The sequence below is a fragment of the Vanessa atalanta genome, chromosome Z, assembly GCF_905147765.1.
Source record: "Vanessa atalanta chromosome Z, ilVanAtal1.2, whole genome shotgun sequence".
In the NCBI taxonomy this organism is placed as follows: domain Eukaryota; kingdom Metazoa; phylum Arthropoda; class Insecta; order Lepidoptera; family Nymphalidae; genus Vanessa; species Vanessa atalanta.
In genome coordinates this window covers 12,388,569-12,407,185 of record NC_061902.1, presented here as the reverse complement: position 1 = coordinate 12,407,185, position 18,617 = coordinate 12,388,569, and the positions used below count along the sequence as shown (strand labels likewise).

Below are 18,617 nucleotides of genomic sequence, written 5' to 3'. Positions count from 1 at the left end.
GGTCGCGGCTTTTAAAGGGGTTGCGTGCAACGACGTGCGGAGGCGTGCGGCGGACGCTGAGCGAGAGCGTCGAGGGCGGCGCGGATGTTGGGCGGCGAGCGGGGGGCCCATTCCGCGGTGCAGTGGTTGGCACGCGGTGTCGATACGCGTGCGGGCAACGGGCGAGCACGGGCCGCCCGCGGGGGATACGACGCGGCGAAGGGGCGGGACGCACGCGCGACCGCGCCAGTCCACCGCCGTCGTGCAACGGCGATACACGCGCTCGCTTGAGCCTCGCGATAGACACGCGGCTCTATAAGACGATGATGACTCGCCGCACCCGGTGAGGTGCCGCCGCACGCGCCCCTTACACATTACGTAAGGTCTCCGCCCGATAATCACAGAACGTACATATCAACATACTTCGTAATAACATTTATACACTAATTAAAATACGAACGCCAGTGCGGGCACGAGTGTAGGATTGGCAGAACGCGCAGGTGACGGGAGTCGGCGGTGCGCGAATTGGGCGGGCGTGCCGCAGCCGCAGTGAGCGCGATGTGCCTACCGCGCCGCGCGCTTTGAACCCATTATGCGAAGAAGCGCGAGCGCGCGGGAGAACAGCGAGCGGGCGTAGTGGCAGCGGTCCACCGCAGCACGCGAGCGTGGCATGGCATACGAGTAAGGTGGCGGCGGCCGCGAGCGCCACCAGCCGGCCGGGGGGCGCCGCGGGCCAGCCGGCCCCTGCCACTTATCTGCTGTACCACCGTATTTGCTACGACCCGATGACACATTGAAATTGAGCAGCCACCATTGCTCGTATAGAGTTGGTCGAGAAATGGGGGCTGACGCCTGTCCTCAGGCCGAGGCAGGAATGCCCCCGGGCCCAGGAGCAAGGCGAAGACCAAAGGTACGTAACACCATTTCGTTTTTATAACTATGTTCTAAACCGGAACGGTAAGGCGAAGACGTTCGAGGCTGCGGTCAGGATCTGTCGGTTGCGTCACGGAACACCCGTGACGCCCGCCTGCCCGCTTTTCTCGTCACACGCTGTGCGAAGTGCGTCCACGATACTCGTTCGTTTCTAGTTTGATCGCAAATGTATATAAGCTTTGTTATGGAATATTTCGACATGTGTTGGTGAGTGTGCCGCGTGGCGGCCGCTACTAACAACGATTAACCACTTCCGATCCCCGGGTCCGGTGAGTGTCGCCTCGAGTCTTCATTTCGCGTCGACCCAATTCCGTTGTTTCAGTGTTTCGGCATTATTCACTCGCGTGCGGCGAGGGTCGCATCAACTCAGCGAGCCGCACGACTGCGACAGCGTCAGTATTGAGGACACCCACGTCGCAGTTCTAATTTACCTTGCTTTTGTCCGCTTTTCTCTCTGGAGTAATACTGGAGGTTTTGTTCTAAACGATTGGCGAGTGCTCTATTATCGGCGAATGGAATTCTCTGTATATTGTATTCTCATCAATGGTATTGTGATTAATCATTTTGTATAATATTTTAATAATAAAAATATTTCGCTGATGAAAATATAAATTGTGATGTTTTATATTACAAATTGGATACACTTAAAACGATTACTTTGGATCGTAACTCTCAATGTATATCAATAAAGAGACTACACGTATGACTCATGACAGACTCACAATTTAATCATTTGCAATAAATAACTCATCGGAAATAGTTACAGGTCGGCTGTGCGTAGACTCGGAAGAATTTCTGAGTTATTATGATTTTTTTCGTTGCACTCCGCACTGTACACGATAAATATTTTAACTCTCTAACTAAATTCGTCGTTTAAAGATTTGATACAAAGGTGTGGTTAACCACAGTTGAAATCGCGGAAAAGAAATAGACAAAATATTTATGGTAATATCATTTTTATTTATAGGTAAGAAGATCGTTATGACAATCTTAATATACGTTCATTTAAACGCGTAAAAATATATATAATACACATGTGTAGTCCGTATAAATGCTTCTTTATTAAAATTTATACTTCTCGACTACAGCATGTTGCAGATGTTATGTAATTTGGAAAGTGTTACATTTAAATAGCATATCTGCAATATGACGAAAACTTATTTAAAAACCCTCCTACACAATAAAAGCACCATTCAAAGACGTAAAAAGAATAAACTCTAGAATATTTATATTTTAAAAAACGATGCAATTTTATAAAGATTTTTATAAAAATTAAAAATAAAATAAAAAAATATTATTATCCGATTATTTCCAAAAAAAAAATATTTTTATAGGCGTCACTAGAACATTTTCCAATCAATTCCAATAACAATAAATGAGGATCGGGCACTCCAATTAGTATGCAGGGATTTAAACGATCGTGCCTCGGAATCACAAGCTTAAAAAGCGCCCCCAGCGCTGCCTGGCGTTCCAGTTGCATTTCATTGCTTCGCTATCATCCGAAGGCTTACACTTTACAGCTAATCTTTTAACGGATAACAGTAGAATACCAGTTAAACTATTTGTAGCTAAACAAAAAAAAAAAAACCGTTTAAATATCCGCATTTTTATCAGCCGAGTTACTTTGTTTTATTGTACTAACGAAATAACATCTTAATTAATTTCATTGTTATTAAAATCTATACGATAAAAAGGATCATTCAAAGTTTCATTTCTAATAATAATCTGCAAGGCTTATTTTTCTGGCAATACTACTTTTGTTAAATGCCAACCAAATAAATTTATCGAGTGAAAAGATCGTTTACTTTAAACTAGATCTACCATCTCAAATTTTCATCCTTCATATTCAATATACTAAATATTATATTGCAGTACAACACTACACTACTAAGGTCTGCAGTAGTGCAGTACTGCACTAATAAGGTTAGTAGTGCAGTATTCTACAGTTTAGTTTTTGGCAAGAAAATCAGACTAATATTATAAAATATGTGAAAGCTTGTCTGTTCGTTACTTAATCACAACTAAAACAGATACCCTATTACTATATTTGCTGTAGTGCTTTGTCTTTGGTTGCTTCTCTGGGTAGGTACCAACCTCTCACATATTCTACCACCAAATAGCAACACTTATTGAATATATATATTTATATAAGGATTGATGGATTCCAGTTCGGAAAGCTCACGTAACTACGGTCCCAAAGTACATAAAATCATGATTCTCAAGGTTGATCATGCATTGACGATGAGATTAAAAGATAGTTTTTTTTTTCTATACTAATATTTTATATACTATTTATTACCTGTACGTAAATATTGAACTACTTATATGAAAATAATGAAAGGTTTTATGTCAAACACATAAATTTGACAATGAAATACTTAGTTCTACAAACATCTTACTTCTGTAAATATGCATTAATTACGTAAAAATATTGTCAAAACCCTAGCATAAAATACGTTAAACGTTAATTTCTAAGTCGCATGAAAAAATATCAGACATTCCATTAGTAATTAATCACATTTACGCGGTAAATGGCGTAAATGACAGTTTGATGTTTAACGTGTCTAAATAAAGCAATTTTCTTTAAAAATACAACACGTCTTATGTCTTCGTATGTAACATCGGTTACACGAGAACATGCAACCGTTTCATTAAAAATTCGGATACCAGTAACCGCTTCTTAAATGTCTGCCTCACCTTTCCCCCGTAGCACGAACCTTGACTTTATCCATCAAATTAAGTATTCTGTTTAAAGCTGCATAGCGCGACCTTCAACTGTCAAAATTTGAAATATAGCTCGCTATATTTAGCTAAACCGACACGTACAAGTGGCGGGTAGTTCGATATTAGATGGATGACTACTGACATTCATATTTCATAGTCATGTTACATGGCTAGCGTTGCATTATAGATTAGGTGACGCTTCGCTGGCATGCTGTGTATCCCTTATTATAAATTTAAAAAATGCCTTTTTCGTCTTACGTCTTACTTGTTAGAACAAGTTGATGGTTGTTAGATAACTTATAAATATACCAAATAGAAACTACATTTAAATGTTTTATACTTTAATCAATAATCATGATTACAATAAGTCAATATGGCCCAATAAACAGAATACGTGAATCTTAACCGAAAATTGCGAATTCAAACAAGATCAAGTATTTTTTTACTTTTTGTTTAATTAATATTTTTTACTCAAAATTCTGCTACATATGAAATGTGTATTCAAACCTAATTGGAACATCGTGGTATAAGAAGCTTTGAGTCCTCTTCTCGATAGAAGACAAGGCCTTTGGGAGGCCAGTAGGACCTACGTATACAAACTTTTATGTATGAATTAAATTGAAGAAAACATGTATTCTTTTTTAACGTCAATAGTATTCATGTAATGTACTCTTTGTTAAAGCCTAACTTTTATATTCATTATTTTCTATTTAAATTTTCACTATAATTTAGTAAACTTATAATTATACCTTTCAAATTTAAATACTGTACTTTTCTGAAGTACAAAGTTTTTCCGAATCGTAAAAAAATGCATCGACATGCATTTTCGATTTGCCTACATTGCTACATCAAGAGTGCTTCATCATTTATTTTAGTTTCTGCTGAAAACTTGAACATTATTAATGGAATTACAGTAAATAACAATTCTGTGTAACCGTTATCGGCGTGGCAATCCAATTCATTAAATTAATTTAAATAATTACATGTGTACAAAAGCAATTTTATACAATCAAATTGGATTAATTATACTATTCATTTTGAACAAAATAAAGTTTGTACGAATAATATAAATTATTTTCTTCATTATATGGACATAACCTCGGACCTCTTGAGTGTAAAATAAGGATTTCATCTGAAAAATTAATTTAAACAAATAGATGCGATCTATACGCCCGCACTAATACTAACACTCTATGAAATAAAAATGTATATTATATTAACATATATATCTTTATAATCGATCACTCTATGAGTGAACTCAAACTAAAATAAAAGAATCACACCATGACTCATCTTATATTATAGAGTGAAATTCGGCGTTGAAATTTTTGAATTATTTGTACCGGAACTTGCATTACAGGATGATGTCAAATAGAAAAAAAGTTAATGCTTTAATGACGTCAACATTGATATCTGTCATCGTAAATAATATTTAGACGGGCTTAGAAAAGTTTTCCTATCCAATTTACCTTGACGAAATACTCAGAAAAACAGGATCTATTATTATAATAAAACCGCGCCGTAGCAAGTTCTCGACGAGGAAAAATATTTACTTCTTTTTTTTGTATAAATTTGGTAGGCGGAAAAGGGCCACCTGGTGGTTAGTGGTCACCACAGCCCATTGGTATTAGAAATTTTAAACATACTTTACGTCGCCAATGCGCCACCAACCTTGGTAACTAAGTTGCTATAACACAAGGGCTGTATGTAAACACACTGGCTCACTCACTCTTCAAACCGGAACACAACAATATTAAGTATTGCTGCTTGGTGGCAGATATATGAATCTATATGATGAGCCCGTGGTATCAACCCAGGTGGGCTTGCAGAAAGTCCTACCAACCAAAACTTATGAAATATTTAAATCTAAACCTCGTTATTATTTAAATTTAATTAAATTTTCCTCGTATAATTAGCTACTTTTAATGAATAAATGCCTAAAAATAAGTTTAAATAATGTATCATCGAGTTGGTGAATTGCGCTAACTGACAGCCGTTGTTCGGCGAATGATAAGCTGCCAGAGACATCCTGTTGAGATGGACTGTCGTGAAATGTCAAAGCGATATGTGAACGCTGAAATTTTCCTATGTGCATATTTTCGTTTACAATCTTACAATCAATACGGTTTTAGTTGCGTGATTACTAGATTTTATGTCTATATTTGCACATCATTTCTTGAGTCGTACACTTATTGATAAACGACTGTTGAGAAGCAACAGTCAAGATATATTCTTAAAATGAATGCAACTTTTGACTAAAATAAGTGTCATCGTCAATATCGCTAACATCAATCACTTGCCTCATCCGATTTATTGTTATTCCCTTCCACCGTTCAGGTGATTAAGGTTACATGTTCAATAAGAGGTTGAGACACTGTTGTTATATTCCAATCTCTACTGGTACCATACGACAATCAATGCAAAGATGTTCTGTATTATGATTTGAGGTTCAATAATATAATAGAAAATGAAAAATCTATATTGCACAGAGTATTTAATTTTAAAATCTATCAATAACTACTATACTAAATAAACTTCATTCGAGTAGTTTTACGAGCACTTTAAAATCGTAATTTTACAGAACTGTATTTTAAACGTTATGCTAGAATCGGGGAAATTCGTAATGTAGATTCTTCAGCTACTCTTTTCCATCATTTGAAATACAAAATAATATGTAATTCAACACAAGATAATACACCTAATATGTAATAGTAGTAGATGATAAAAGGGATACATTGGAGATATTACCGTAAATGAAAATATGGACCAAATTTCCTTCGGAGATGAGGCAGCGACATTATAGGCGAGCGAGGATGTTGTTACCTGTTACCCTTGCTGTCATATCAGTGGCATATTATTCATTCCATTTCAAGCAAAAGTTTTATTGTAATTTGAAAATGCGTTAGTTCGATCAAAATATGGTTAATGCATATCAACTGCATTAATGCAATCAACGTGAAATTTTCCAAAATCAGATCGCGATTTTATTAATTATATTATACAATTCCTAACCGTATAAGAGTCTATTTTAATCACAGAGAAAAGTATGTAAGTGTATAGATTCTAACGACATCAGTTTTAGACGTGATCGGATATTTAAAAGTTACTAGTTGGTCGTCCGCGAAGCTTCGCGTTTATTCAACTGTTTTTTAGGAATTTCAAAACCTATGACAGGTTTTGTTTTGATTTAATTTCATTGTAAACTAACGACGCCTGTTCGCGCGTTTTACATTTGTTTTTTTTTTTTTTATACAGCCATAGCGCCGCTTTCTACTCGGCCAGTAATTTTTTCCGCTCTCAAAAAATTATTATTTTGTTAAATCGTAACAATTTAGTAAATTGCATATAAGACCGTAGCCGATCTTCTACGTGCAGTTATCGTCCCATAATCAGTGGGACAAAAATCAGCTTACGCTATTAATATATAAGAAGATAGTGACGTAAAGACATTCGTAAATATACTTACATGAACTGTAAATGTTTAAATACTCTATTTGAGCAATTGTTTAAAATTAGTTTATTAACCCTTGAAAATTTTTAAATAAAAGTATATGGTAATAATACCATAAGGGCGGTCTCTCACCGACAGCACTCGCCAACTCAATATCGAACCAATGTATCTTATCTAAGATCTACGACTTTTTACTTGCGTTTATTCAAATAATTTGTGACAAGTGTAAAAAGCAATTGCTTTTTATAGAAATTGTTTAAAACAAATATTTATTCATATATTTTTTAATCATAGTATTAATGGTAGAATTTTCTGTTGATTTTGAAGATTTACGAATCTTATACACGTAAATCAATCGGTTATGGTGTCAAATATGCTGTATCTAAGTATATACCTTTTATATAGTAATTAGAGCCTGAATAAAAAACCTATTAAATGCGACCGTGGCTTCGCCTGCGAAACATTCAATTGAAACATACGCGAGTGTCGCAGCTAGACAGCGTTTTTTCTTCTAGTTTTGTTAACACGTATATTTATTAATTTTGTATGTATCTATGTATGGAATTTGCCACACGCATTAATTGACAGATGACAATAAAAAAATTAGTCAAAAATTAATATGTATAACAAAATAAACACAAATACTGAGCTGCCTACGTACCGTCCTCCGAATGTAACCGACCCGTGAATTGCTATTTTTTTTAACTTTTATACTAATTTACACATCTTATTTCAGACTGTAATCTAATTATTAATGAAATAAAATCTATTCGATTATTAAAATCGGAAATTATCGATCATTTATTAAGAAACAAATATTTTAATTTATAATAATACTATACATATAGAATATATATATATATTGTAAGAGTGATTCATAAATAGTTTGACTTGAAAAATAATTATGTGGTTCTAGACAAAGTAAGAGTAATAATAATATCAATATTCGTATTATGTATTGGCTGGGTTACAAAATATTACATTTAAAACAATCATACAAGACATAAATCAAAAGTCAAAGTATGTCACAATCCGGACTATATTACTTGTATACCTACTAATATTGCCTTTACTAAAGTCGCCTATTTCTGGATCAATCTTATTTTAGAGTGCAGTTCAATTCAGTTTATAATATCGAAACGTAACTGGTTTATATAACTGAACGATATATTAACTGCAACTTTGATCATAGAAGTTCCATGACAATTTGAGATGTATACATTTAAGGAAGGTTAATTTGTGAATCAGTTTAATTGACAAATTTACATCGACCAGATGGGTTGACTCATATCTACAAATAAATATTAAGGCTTTGTAAGCTAACAGATAGTCTGGTCGCGTTCTTAAATCCAAACGATACGTACGATTCAATATTTACTAGGAAAATAAATGTGCAAGAAAATTACATTCGTAACATAATATAAATTAAATTCCCTGAATTTGTATTCTTGAGTAAGACCTCTTTTAATTTATTCTAGAAAGAGTTGGTACCCAATAAATTAGTAAGAAAAGCAATAATAAAAGTGAAATTAATTTAAATGTGTTAAGGAACTTTATTTTTTTTTTTGTATATAACATTTAAATGTAAATATCTGTTGGGATTAGTTAAAAATATTTGTATTTTTATATTGAATCAGAGTAATAATATTTCTGTGTAATTAGAGTTTTGCTTTATTTCATTTCTATCAATAAAACCAACGTTTCCCATAGGCGATAACTATGAATCAATGGTCTACTTAAGTAACAGATTTCGACAATATGTCATCAGTAGCACATAATTTTATTTAACCTAAGTCTATCAACTCATACAAAATTCGATCGTATCCATAATTTTAGTTCGGATTCACATTTTCATTTCCAACCTGACATGGATAAACTTATTTCTGAATTAGGTCATCTAGAGTCATAACCTTGTCTGTATTTATTAAACCGTCAAAAATGTTTCGTTTCCGATTACCACTTAACAAATATTAACATTTATTACTTTTATTTTGGGAAATATTTTTGATAAATATCTTGCTAATATTTTAAATTGGGAATACAAATGCGGCGGTTCTAAAAATGCATCCTGTAAAAATTATGAAAACGTGCCACATTGCAAGGCACGAACGACGTCGTACCGTGTTTGTACACGGTAGCCACAATCGACTCTAAATATCGATTGTCTTGATATGATAAATAAAGTACTTTTTCAATTATTCATAACAAAACAAATTAAATAATACATTAAGACACGAATAAAGTTGTATTAGTAAATATTTATGAGTAACTAAATGGTAAAGCATACTTTGAATAGAACTTCACTATTTATATTCTTCGCTACGGGTATAACACAAATGAAATTACAAACTCCGCTATGGTTTGCGTGAACTTATATTTGGACGTATAATTTTACCATGCAACGGATAGCAATCTCTAAAATCAACAATGTTCGCTCTAATGCAGTGAGAAATGTCAAATATAATTCTCACGTGCTGCTGTTTATGGACGGCGATGTCGAATTTATTTCAAATCTCTATATGTTGTCATTAAAATAAACCGTAACTAAAGCAAAAAAAAAAACTAAACTAAACTATAACTTATTCCACATTCCAAAATGCAGAGAATTTTGAAGGGGATTTAGTCTATCACACATGTCAGACCAAGTGTGGGGATGGTTTTTTTGTAATTATTGTAGAAACGGGGTATATTTTTAACCTAAACATAACATAGAATATTACTGCAAAGATATTTTAACAGAGGCGTTTATTAACAATTATAACTAGAATAACTTTTTATGAATAAAACGTGTTAAGTCACTGAAAAATCGAGGCCATTAACCATACAAGGGATTTAGTTTTTTTCCCTATATTTTTATAACCTAATAATATAATAATTGTAGCATAGGCAAGGCTGCGTAAAACAGATTAAGTTGTATGGGAATTAGATCACGTTAAACAGATTTAAAATAGTTATGATTTAAATCTGATCCACAGATTGAGTCATAATACGTGGATTTATGATAAAGATAAAAATACTTTAACTTTTATTATGCTCGTAACATAATTAACGTGTGTTTACACAACAGCTGACAAAATGTTTTGAAAGCTTTGTTTTATTAATAGCGTATTTCGCCGATTTACATACATTACAAGCACATTTTATAACGAACTATCAATTTATACTTGTTCGTAGGGCTTTGTGTAAGTCGGTCTAATTAGGTACAAGCCGTTGATGTTGTAAAACGGTAAAATAAATTTCTATTTTACAACAATACTTTGTAACACTGTGTTCCGGTTTGAGGCGCGAGTGAGCGGGTGTAATTACAGGCACAATGGACTTAGCAACTTAATTCTCAATTGTTGCATCGGCAATCTAAAGAATGGCTTATATTTTTCACAGCGCCAATATCGATGGGGAGTGACCGCTTACCAACGGACACCCCATTTGCCAGTCCACCTAACTATTTAAAACAAAAAACAAACAAGGGCCGGATAATGTTTTTGCTTTAATGATAAATTATATTGACAATGGTGACTATTTTTAATTTAGATTAAAAAATAAAAATTGTAAAAAATTAAATAATCAACAAAAAATTATACGATGCGCGATTAATTAAAAATAATAATCCACTACACATTACCATACCGATTTATATTACAGTATTATGTATGATAATAGTAATTACTTAGCATGCGTTGTAATCTCTCTTTAAATTCGTTTAAATAAACTATTACCCGAAACGATCTGGGATATAATAATATCTATACTAAAATATATACCAATAAAAGTTGACGTGCTACAGCGGCGTCTAGTTGCTAGTACCGACAAAATGTAAACACTACTCAGTCCAGACTCCAGGTTGCTATTGAAAAATTCTCGACAGAATATCAATCTAACCCGGGATGGACCACTATAGGTCCATCCCGGGTTCGAGTCCAGCTCTTGCATACTAACTTATATACAAACCACTAGATCGAGGCAGCCACATATTAATGTGTTAAGACGTAATATTACCTTCCTATATCAGTTCACATTCACTTAAACGTGTTTCAGCGACTTGGATAATAATCTAAAGCGATTTTATCTGTCATCGTCCTCCCCACAAAGATAGTTGAAATCCTCGTTTAAAAGCTACGCTGCCTTAAGAGGGGGCACTCAGGACAATGCCTTTAAGCTGACTTCAGCATTTTATACAATACTTGGCATCTTTTATTTTAGGAATGCTCTTAAAAATTCATTTAACTAGTAATTCATATTGTTCAGAATTACCTATTATTATTCGGATAAGTTTAGAATATAATATGTTTTTCTGACATTCATTATAGAATCTTATTATTAATCTTAATCAAGAATATTAATCTTAATCACTACTATTATTGTGATTAGTATCGGAATAACGGATATGATAGAATATGGGCGAATAAGACGTAAATATTTTATAGAAATTAATATTAATAAAAAAATAAATCTGTCCCTGTCTAATTCGTTTCAATTCATAATTTACATCCTTTGAAGTATCGAGTTTCCTTCTGAGAAATCCTTGTCAAAAAAACACAATTACTTGATTAGCTGACCAGGGATTTAAGCCAGTGACGTTATTATTTTCAGCCAACGATGCAATTATTCATAATTATAACGCAAACCATCGCATTGTAATAATTAACATTCAGATATCCTCCAGATTTCGATCACACCAAAACTCTCTATCAAATATGCTTTGATCATTGGAAATTTTCAAAGTCATAATTGTCATATGTCATCAATAAAATCATCCGAGATAATATTTACGAAGTGTTTCGATTTTCAGTAAATTTGTCGAAACCCCCGTATAAATAGCGAATCTAAACTATTTCTGGTTCTACATACGTTACAAAACTATTTTACGTGAACAAAATAGCATGAGTAACATAGGTATAGGTCAATATAATTTTGTTGCATTTTAGTGTTGAATAATCATATATCGTGACGTCAGTTAGGAAATATTACAAATCAAAAATGTCGTGTTTAAGTAAACCGTACAATATTTGATTCGTACTTTGACGCATAAAGGTTTTAAGTCCAATCCTCTATCGAAACCGTAAATTAGATATCAGCCTATAGTAGTACCTACCTTTAAGAAAAGTTATTAAGTATATTGTACATATAAATAATCTTATTTAATATCTATATTATTAAAAGAGGCGACGTTTTTTAGAATTGGACGGAAATAAAATACTAAATCAATACATATAAAACTTATACCAGAGGATACAGCGTGTTTTGGAGAAGGTATTAGTATATATAATAAATGGCAGATCTCAGCCAACGGTTTGTCTTGTCGAAATATATTTATATTATATTATAAGAAATGATCTTATTAAATTACATAAATAATGGCATGGACTTCCAACTATTACGCTATATAGGCCTTTCAAGAGGATAAATAGATACTCCGATTTATTTACAGTTCTGCAAGTATCCGTGGTTGGCGGTAATCTCTTAACAAGAGCTGACCCTACAGATATGATTTATTTGGACGTCTACCATCCATTAATTTTATTTATAAGCTATTAAAATTATTATCCTAATTTTTTCATCGATTTTTTTTTTTCAACTTATTTATGTTGAGGTTTTTTTAATAAAATATTACAATTATTAGTTTTGTTTAAATACAAACTGTCAATTAGTCAATTATAATAATACGTCAATTGAATTTAACTATAATTGAAATGTAAGTAATATTTCGCACGAGTTCTATAATTGATGTATTCAATAAAGCGCAACAATGTCGCGTCTAAAATAAATTTTTAGGTGACAGCGTGTTTGTACACAAAGTTTTTTTCTTTAAATAGTTTAAGCCTTGTAAATAAGTTCCGTACATACAAGACTGATTGAAATAAATCGTCATAGTTTTGCTCCGTAACGACTAAGATTTGGCTATTACGCTCGAAAATAAAACCATCTTCATAAATCGCCTCGAAAGGAGAGAAGACGGGGGCACATCAGAGTAATGTTTAACGTACGAGTTGTGAGCTATTGAGATATTACTAAGTACATTGGCTGTGATTATTTAATGGCCAATGATTTATGTAACTGCCCATAAGCACTATCTATTCATCCGATATTTGGCATTTGATCAAATCGTCCAATCAAGAAAGCGACATTGCCGATGTTTGTGGCAAAATGCAATAAATTATCTTATTAAAGATTTGCAACGTCTATCTCAAGTAAGTTATTAATTTTTAAGTTAGTTACTCGTTAGTTCGTTAATGTTCCACTACCGCGTACTGTCTTGTTAAGAGCTCAATCCACTTTGACTCACCATTTTATAATACTTTACGTAAATATGATTTAATCAAGTTCATTTAACAGTTTAGTACACGGAATACCCCTATATTTAGTGTGATAATCTTTATTGAAATATTATTTATATATTTATCATATAAGACAAAATTATAATCATTACGTAAATTATAGTCTTCTATCAAATTTTAAAAACAATCTTAATTAGACAGATTTTAATATAAAATTTATACCTAACATATAATTTATATGTAACAAAGTAGATTAATATTATTTTTTTGTTTAAAGGTCGCTGCCGAAATTGTGCAGTCAAGAAGAAGAGCAGGGTCGGCCACCTCAGGGCGGCGTCGTCACATTTGAACCCATACACCATGACCACGACTTCTGCGAGAGGGTCGTGATCAATGTAAGTACGCTTATGTTAATCTTATAAAAATACTTTTGACATCATCCTAGCCGCGACCAAGCCTCGAGGGCTATCAACTGCGTATAATATATTAAAGCGTGCAATCTTATGCGCGAAGTCAAACATAATCCAACACGAACCGAGAGAGATGAAGCAAAAATCAAACGGCTTACATACTTTCTAAGGCTCCGGAAAGTAGCAATGTCAACTTCCTGTCTCTCATTGAGAATTTCTTGTTTGAAATACCAAACAAGTTTCATTGGCCCAAATATGATCGAACGAGCATATCGTATTTTTGTTTGTGACATTTGATTCATACTGAAAATTATACACAGTATTATTACATAGACAGTATTTTTTTTATTTTTTATGAGCGAAGCTGCGTATTTAAAACGAAACCGAGATATTTTTTTTTAATAAATTTGTCAGACATTTTATCGGCGTACAGTAAGAAATGTTTTGCCAGTTCTCGGATAGAAACCTGCCATTTAAATGTCCATTATAACACAAGAAAGGTGTTAAAATAAAAGTATTTCAATCGACTCCTCATTAAAACCCCATAAAAATAAAAATAGGTATAAACATTTTTCAATAGCACTTGACTACGTCTAACAATGCTCTCGACGTTCTAGGCGCAGATTCTATTTATAAAATGGGCCATAATTGCCAATAGCTTGGATCAATATACACAAACATACTATTTCTATCTATGAATGAAATCAGAAATTAATGTTGTATATGACCTGCCAACACAACAGGTTATATGTATACATATATGTACATATACATTATACATGTTCGGTTTACAAATCTTACGGTTAATTGAAATATGTTTATTTATGTATATAGTTTATAGTAAATATGTATAGGAGCTGTCCTGCGTCCGTTTACATAGATTTTTGAAGAGTATACTCCAAGTCATATAACGTCATTATTTCATTCCTTAGATTACAATATTTTTTAATATATCTAGTTGAATTTTTATCGTTCTTTATACCTGTCAAATGCATTAACTTCAGTATAAATTTTGATTTATATTGCTTTATAAAAAAATCAAATATTGATTTAAAATTAGAGTAGTTAATTGTAGCTACCCATAAATGTTGCCGACACGTGCTTTCTCTCTTTACAGTTTATTCACAGATGGCCTAGATGGCTGGGAACGGGACATTCACAGAGAGTTACTTTACTTTTAGTTTATTCACTGCCTTAAAAACTGTTCTACTGAAGTTTGATTAGGATATCTTTATAAAGTTTCCTGTAAGTCATCAATAGGTCCAATGAATTTGTGCAAAATTTAAACTTCGTTTGGCGACGAGTACATTTCCAAACACACACATTAGATGCTCATTAACTATACAACCAATAACCGGTGCCTTATTTGCTCTCGTCACTGGACGGGTAAAGTATTAAAAAAATTTACATTGAATGACATTTTACCAAGTGAGCTCACTATCTATATTAATGTCTACTTTACTGTAATGACCCTTTTTTTATTAGGTCACACCGTATGTTCAAAGAAACATTTAGTAATAGTGACATTGGTGGAATTATTATGAAGCATCAAATCGATATTCGATAAAAAAATCGATAAAAAACAATCGAATAAGTTAAAATTCTTTATCCGTAAACATTTCGAAATGGTTTCTCCCACGGCTTAAGTTTCAAAGTTCTTATGACTTAGAATTAAACTTTAGTACTTTTATAGCTTTCATATTACTAATAATTCCTCCTTTCTTTGAAAAAATCAAAGGAATAAAGTATTATTAATGTTAACTGTTAATTTACTAAATTATATTCCCTTAAAACGTAATATTATATTGATGATACCTATACTATATTACGCGTTACATACACATAAAATAAACGTCAGAAAAAGTTACATAACTGTCATAACATTGATTAATTTAAAATGAAAATTCTTTTATGTTGCGTTGCTCGGAAACGCAAATTCAACAGTTATTGAACCGATAGCGCTTACTTAAAAATGCAAATAACTCAAAAACCGGACATTGATCGGCATATACAAAAGAAATTTATTGTAAAAATATTTTCCAAGTACAACAGTTCTGGTCCAGATTTCACGGTAAGGGTGAAATTTTATTAAAATGGATATGTTTTGAAACTTCCGTCATCTACCTCGAGGTAGCCTACCTCGGCTATTCCTCTGTCTGTATATTACAAAGCTAGGAATTCATATGACTGAATATCAGTTCGATTTAAAGCTGAATTATTATTTTAATTTTATTTTTAATGATTGCGAGTGATTATTATTATAAGACAATTCAGAAAGATTGTATTTAATGTTATGCAGCAACTTTACGAAGTAGAGCATTAGCCAAAATTAAGAAAACAGCCATGTGTGTGTGGACGCTGGTGGGTCTGGTAACCACACCTTTATCATTTACTAGCTGCTTGTCTCGACATCATACGCGTACAATTCATACAAAGTTGACTCTCTCATTTTCTCCAATGAAAATGAAAATACATACATTACGTATTAAACTTATGTTCCAAATTACAGCTTTCTAGGTTTCTTTTTAGACTAGTTAGGACAAACCATTTCATAAATATAAAGAGAGACTAATATAATAAATCATAACAGATATAATCCTTTCCGAATCTGTACTATAAAAATATATTAAAGCCAATGATAATGAATTCAATTAAAATTCAACACATTGCGCTAACTGTTATTCTTTCAGATTAACGGGTCCTATATTTAACCAATCACTGTTTAAACAAACATTCGTATCTGTTACTAACAACGCACTGTAGTATGTTGTTCCACAATATTTTATGACGATTACCATCAGTTTTTATTGTTCTATGAAAACGCTTTGGTCTTAAGGTATGAAAATATAGTCAATGGTAAACAGAAAATAGTTTGCTACAATATATTACAATACCGTAGTACAGGGTTTTAGTAAAAGTGGACTCCGGCACAGGGACTCGACAATTACCGACTTCCTTTTGTAATTAAAACTCCACGCTTTTATACATTCATATAGTAGTTGCCTTGTTTCGTGGGAAAAATTATTACTATAACACATTGACGGTCTTGTCGGTCTAATGCCGAGCGTGTGAGAGTGCATAACATCAGGTCTAGGGTTTAAATATGGATAAAAGAATATTAGGTTTATTCTGCCAAAGTTTTCTCAACACTATAACAAAATATAAATAAACGGTGTTTATAATTTAAAAAAAAATAGTACACGCGTTGAATTTATACTTAATTCATAGCTTGAAATCATTTAAAAACAAACTACTCAGTCATTTTTAAATAAACGTTTATCAGGATTTTTTTTTCATACAGTTTTATTATCATCTTTAGATATCTTTGAATGAGGCCTTTATACTATTTTCGCTTAGTTTAGACCGTTATGTAAGTCCGTGTGGATATGTACTATTCATTTATCAGATATTCTACCGCCGAACAGAAGTGTTCTAGTTGTAATTACAGGCACAAGGGATATAACATCCTAACTCCCAAGTTTGGTATTAGCGATGTAAGGAATGATTAATATTTCCCACAGCGCCATTAGACGGTGGAAGGCACTTACCATATCTGTATCCTATCTATACTTTAAATAAAATATAGTCTAAATTTTTATACCACAAAATATGCAAGACTAAAGGCATTTATAAATTATACGAAATACATACATAATTCTAATACACACAGAATTGCAAGAATCTTTTACATGAAGAATTTCTATTGGCGGTTCTATGGTCACAAGTTATTTTATAACGGAGAATAGTAAATGACCCAGTATAACTACAGGCACAAGGACCATAATTTCTATTGTTGCATTGGTGGTAAAAGAAGTAATTTATACTTCGACCACAGCAGGTCTAAGGCCGAGAGTAATCGATAATTTTTTATTATTTATTTATTCGTCTGTTTTTCAGAACAGAACTCCTACCTAAAAAAAAACGCTTAATAAAATTATGATACTAATGAAATTATCCTAATTAAAATTTTCTCATAAAATATGATTTGGTTACTCTTTTAAATCGTAAACGAATTTCTGCATACATTATTGTTATATTGAAACTTAAACCTCAAAGTCCCTTATTCAATATAGAAGCATTACTCAGATTTATTGATAGTCACATTAAACACTACCACCGGTTCGAAAAATAAAATACCATAACCTGAGGAAAACCGGCATTCATTTAATTAATTGAATCTTTTACCAATGCGACATCGTTGATCGAATCTTGAGTGACTAAGGTCAATTTAAAAGCCGATTATGAGATTATCCAGGCAAACCGACAAGTTTGAAGACGGTTCACGAGTAAAATGTAATTTACTGATTTATGAACGTTTTTGCAATTTAAAATACCCCGCGGCATTACTCGCACTAAATTTATATAAACTCTGTAATAATGTAAATATTTACATTTGCATTTTTAACCCGTTTTGAAGATTATCCCTAACAAATAGATAGACATACAGATAAAAATAACAACACGATGATGTGTTAGTTTTAATAGCTTACAAATAACGATTACGATATTTTTATTAGGCTGTAATTTATAGAATCTCAGACGGTTACTTATTTATTTATTTGCATAGATTTGAGAATATAGGTTTATAGTTCGTTTTATAATTATTTATAATTACCTATTCAGTTTTTATAATTAATATTTTTTTCTTAAAAGACACTAACTTCTGTCTGACTTTGTCTGTCAGACAGAAGTTAGTTACACAGCACAGCACAGCTTAAATCAATAGGTATGCATGTTTTTGGACAGAAATTTCTTACCTGCACTAAATAGAACATTTCTGTAAATTGTTTCACTTTAAGGCTAAAAATGGAATCGCCTAATATTTTTTATGGCATAGGTAGGCGA

At 32.8% G+C, this 18,617-nt stretch overlaps 1 protein-coding gene across 5 annotated transcripts in view; it reads left to right on the top strand.

The window, feature by feature from the left end:
* LOC125076014 (potassium voltage-gated channel protein Shaker) overlaps positions 1–18,617 on the top strand; it is a 139,157-nt gene that overhangs the window by 80,115 nt on the left and 40,425 nt on the right. For all 5 annotated transcript variants that reach the window (XM_047687936.1, XM_047687935.1, XM_047687937.1 and 2 more), the window contains exon 3: positions 13,640–13,757. In XM_047687936.1, the coding sequence (XP_047543892.1) occupies positions 13,640–13,757 (118 nt within the window). The remainder of the gene's footprint in view (positions 1–13,639; positions 13,758–18,617) is intronic.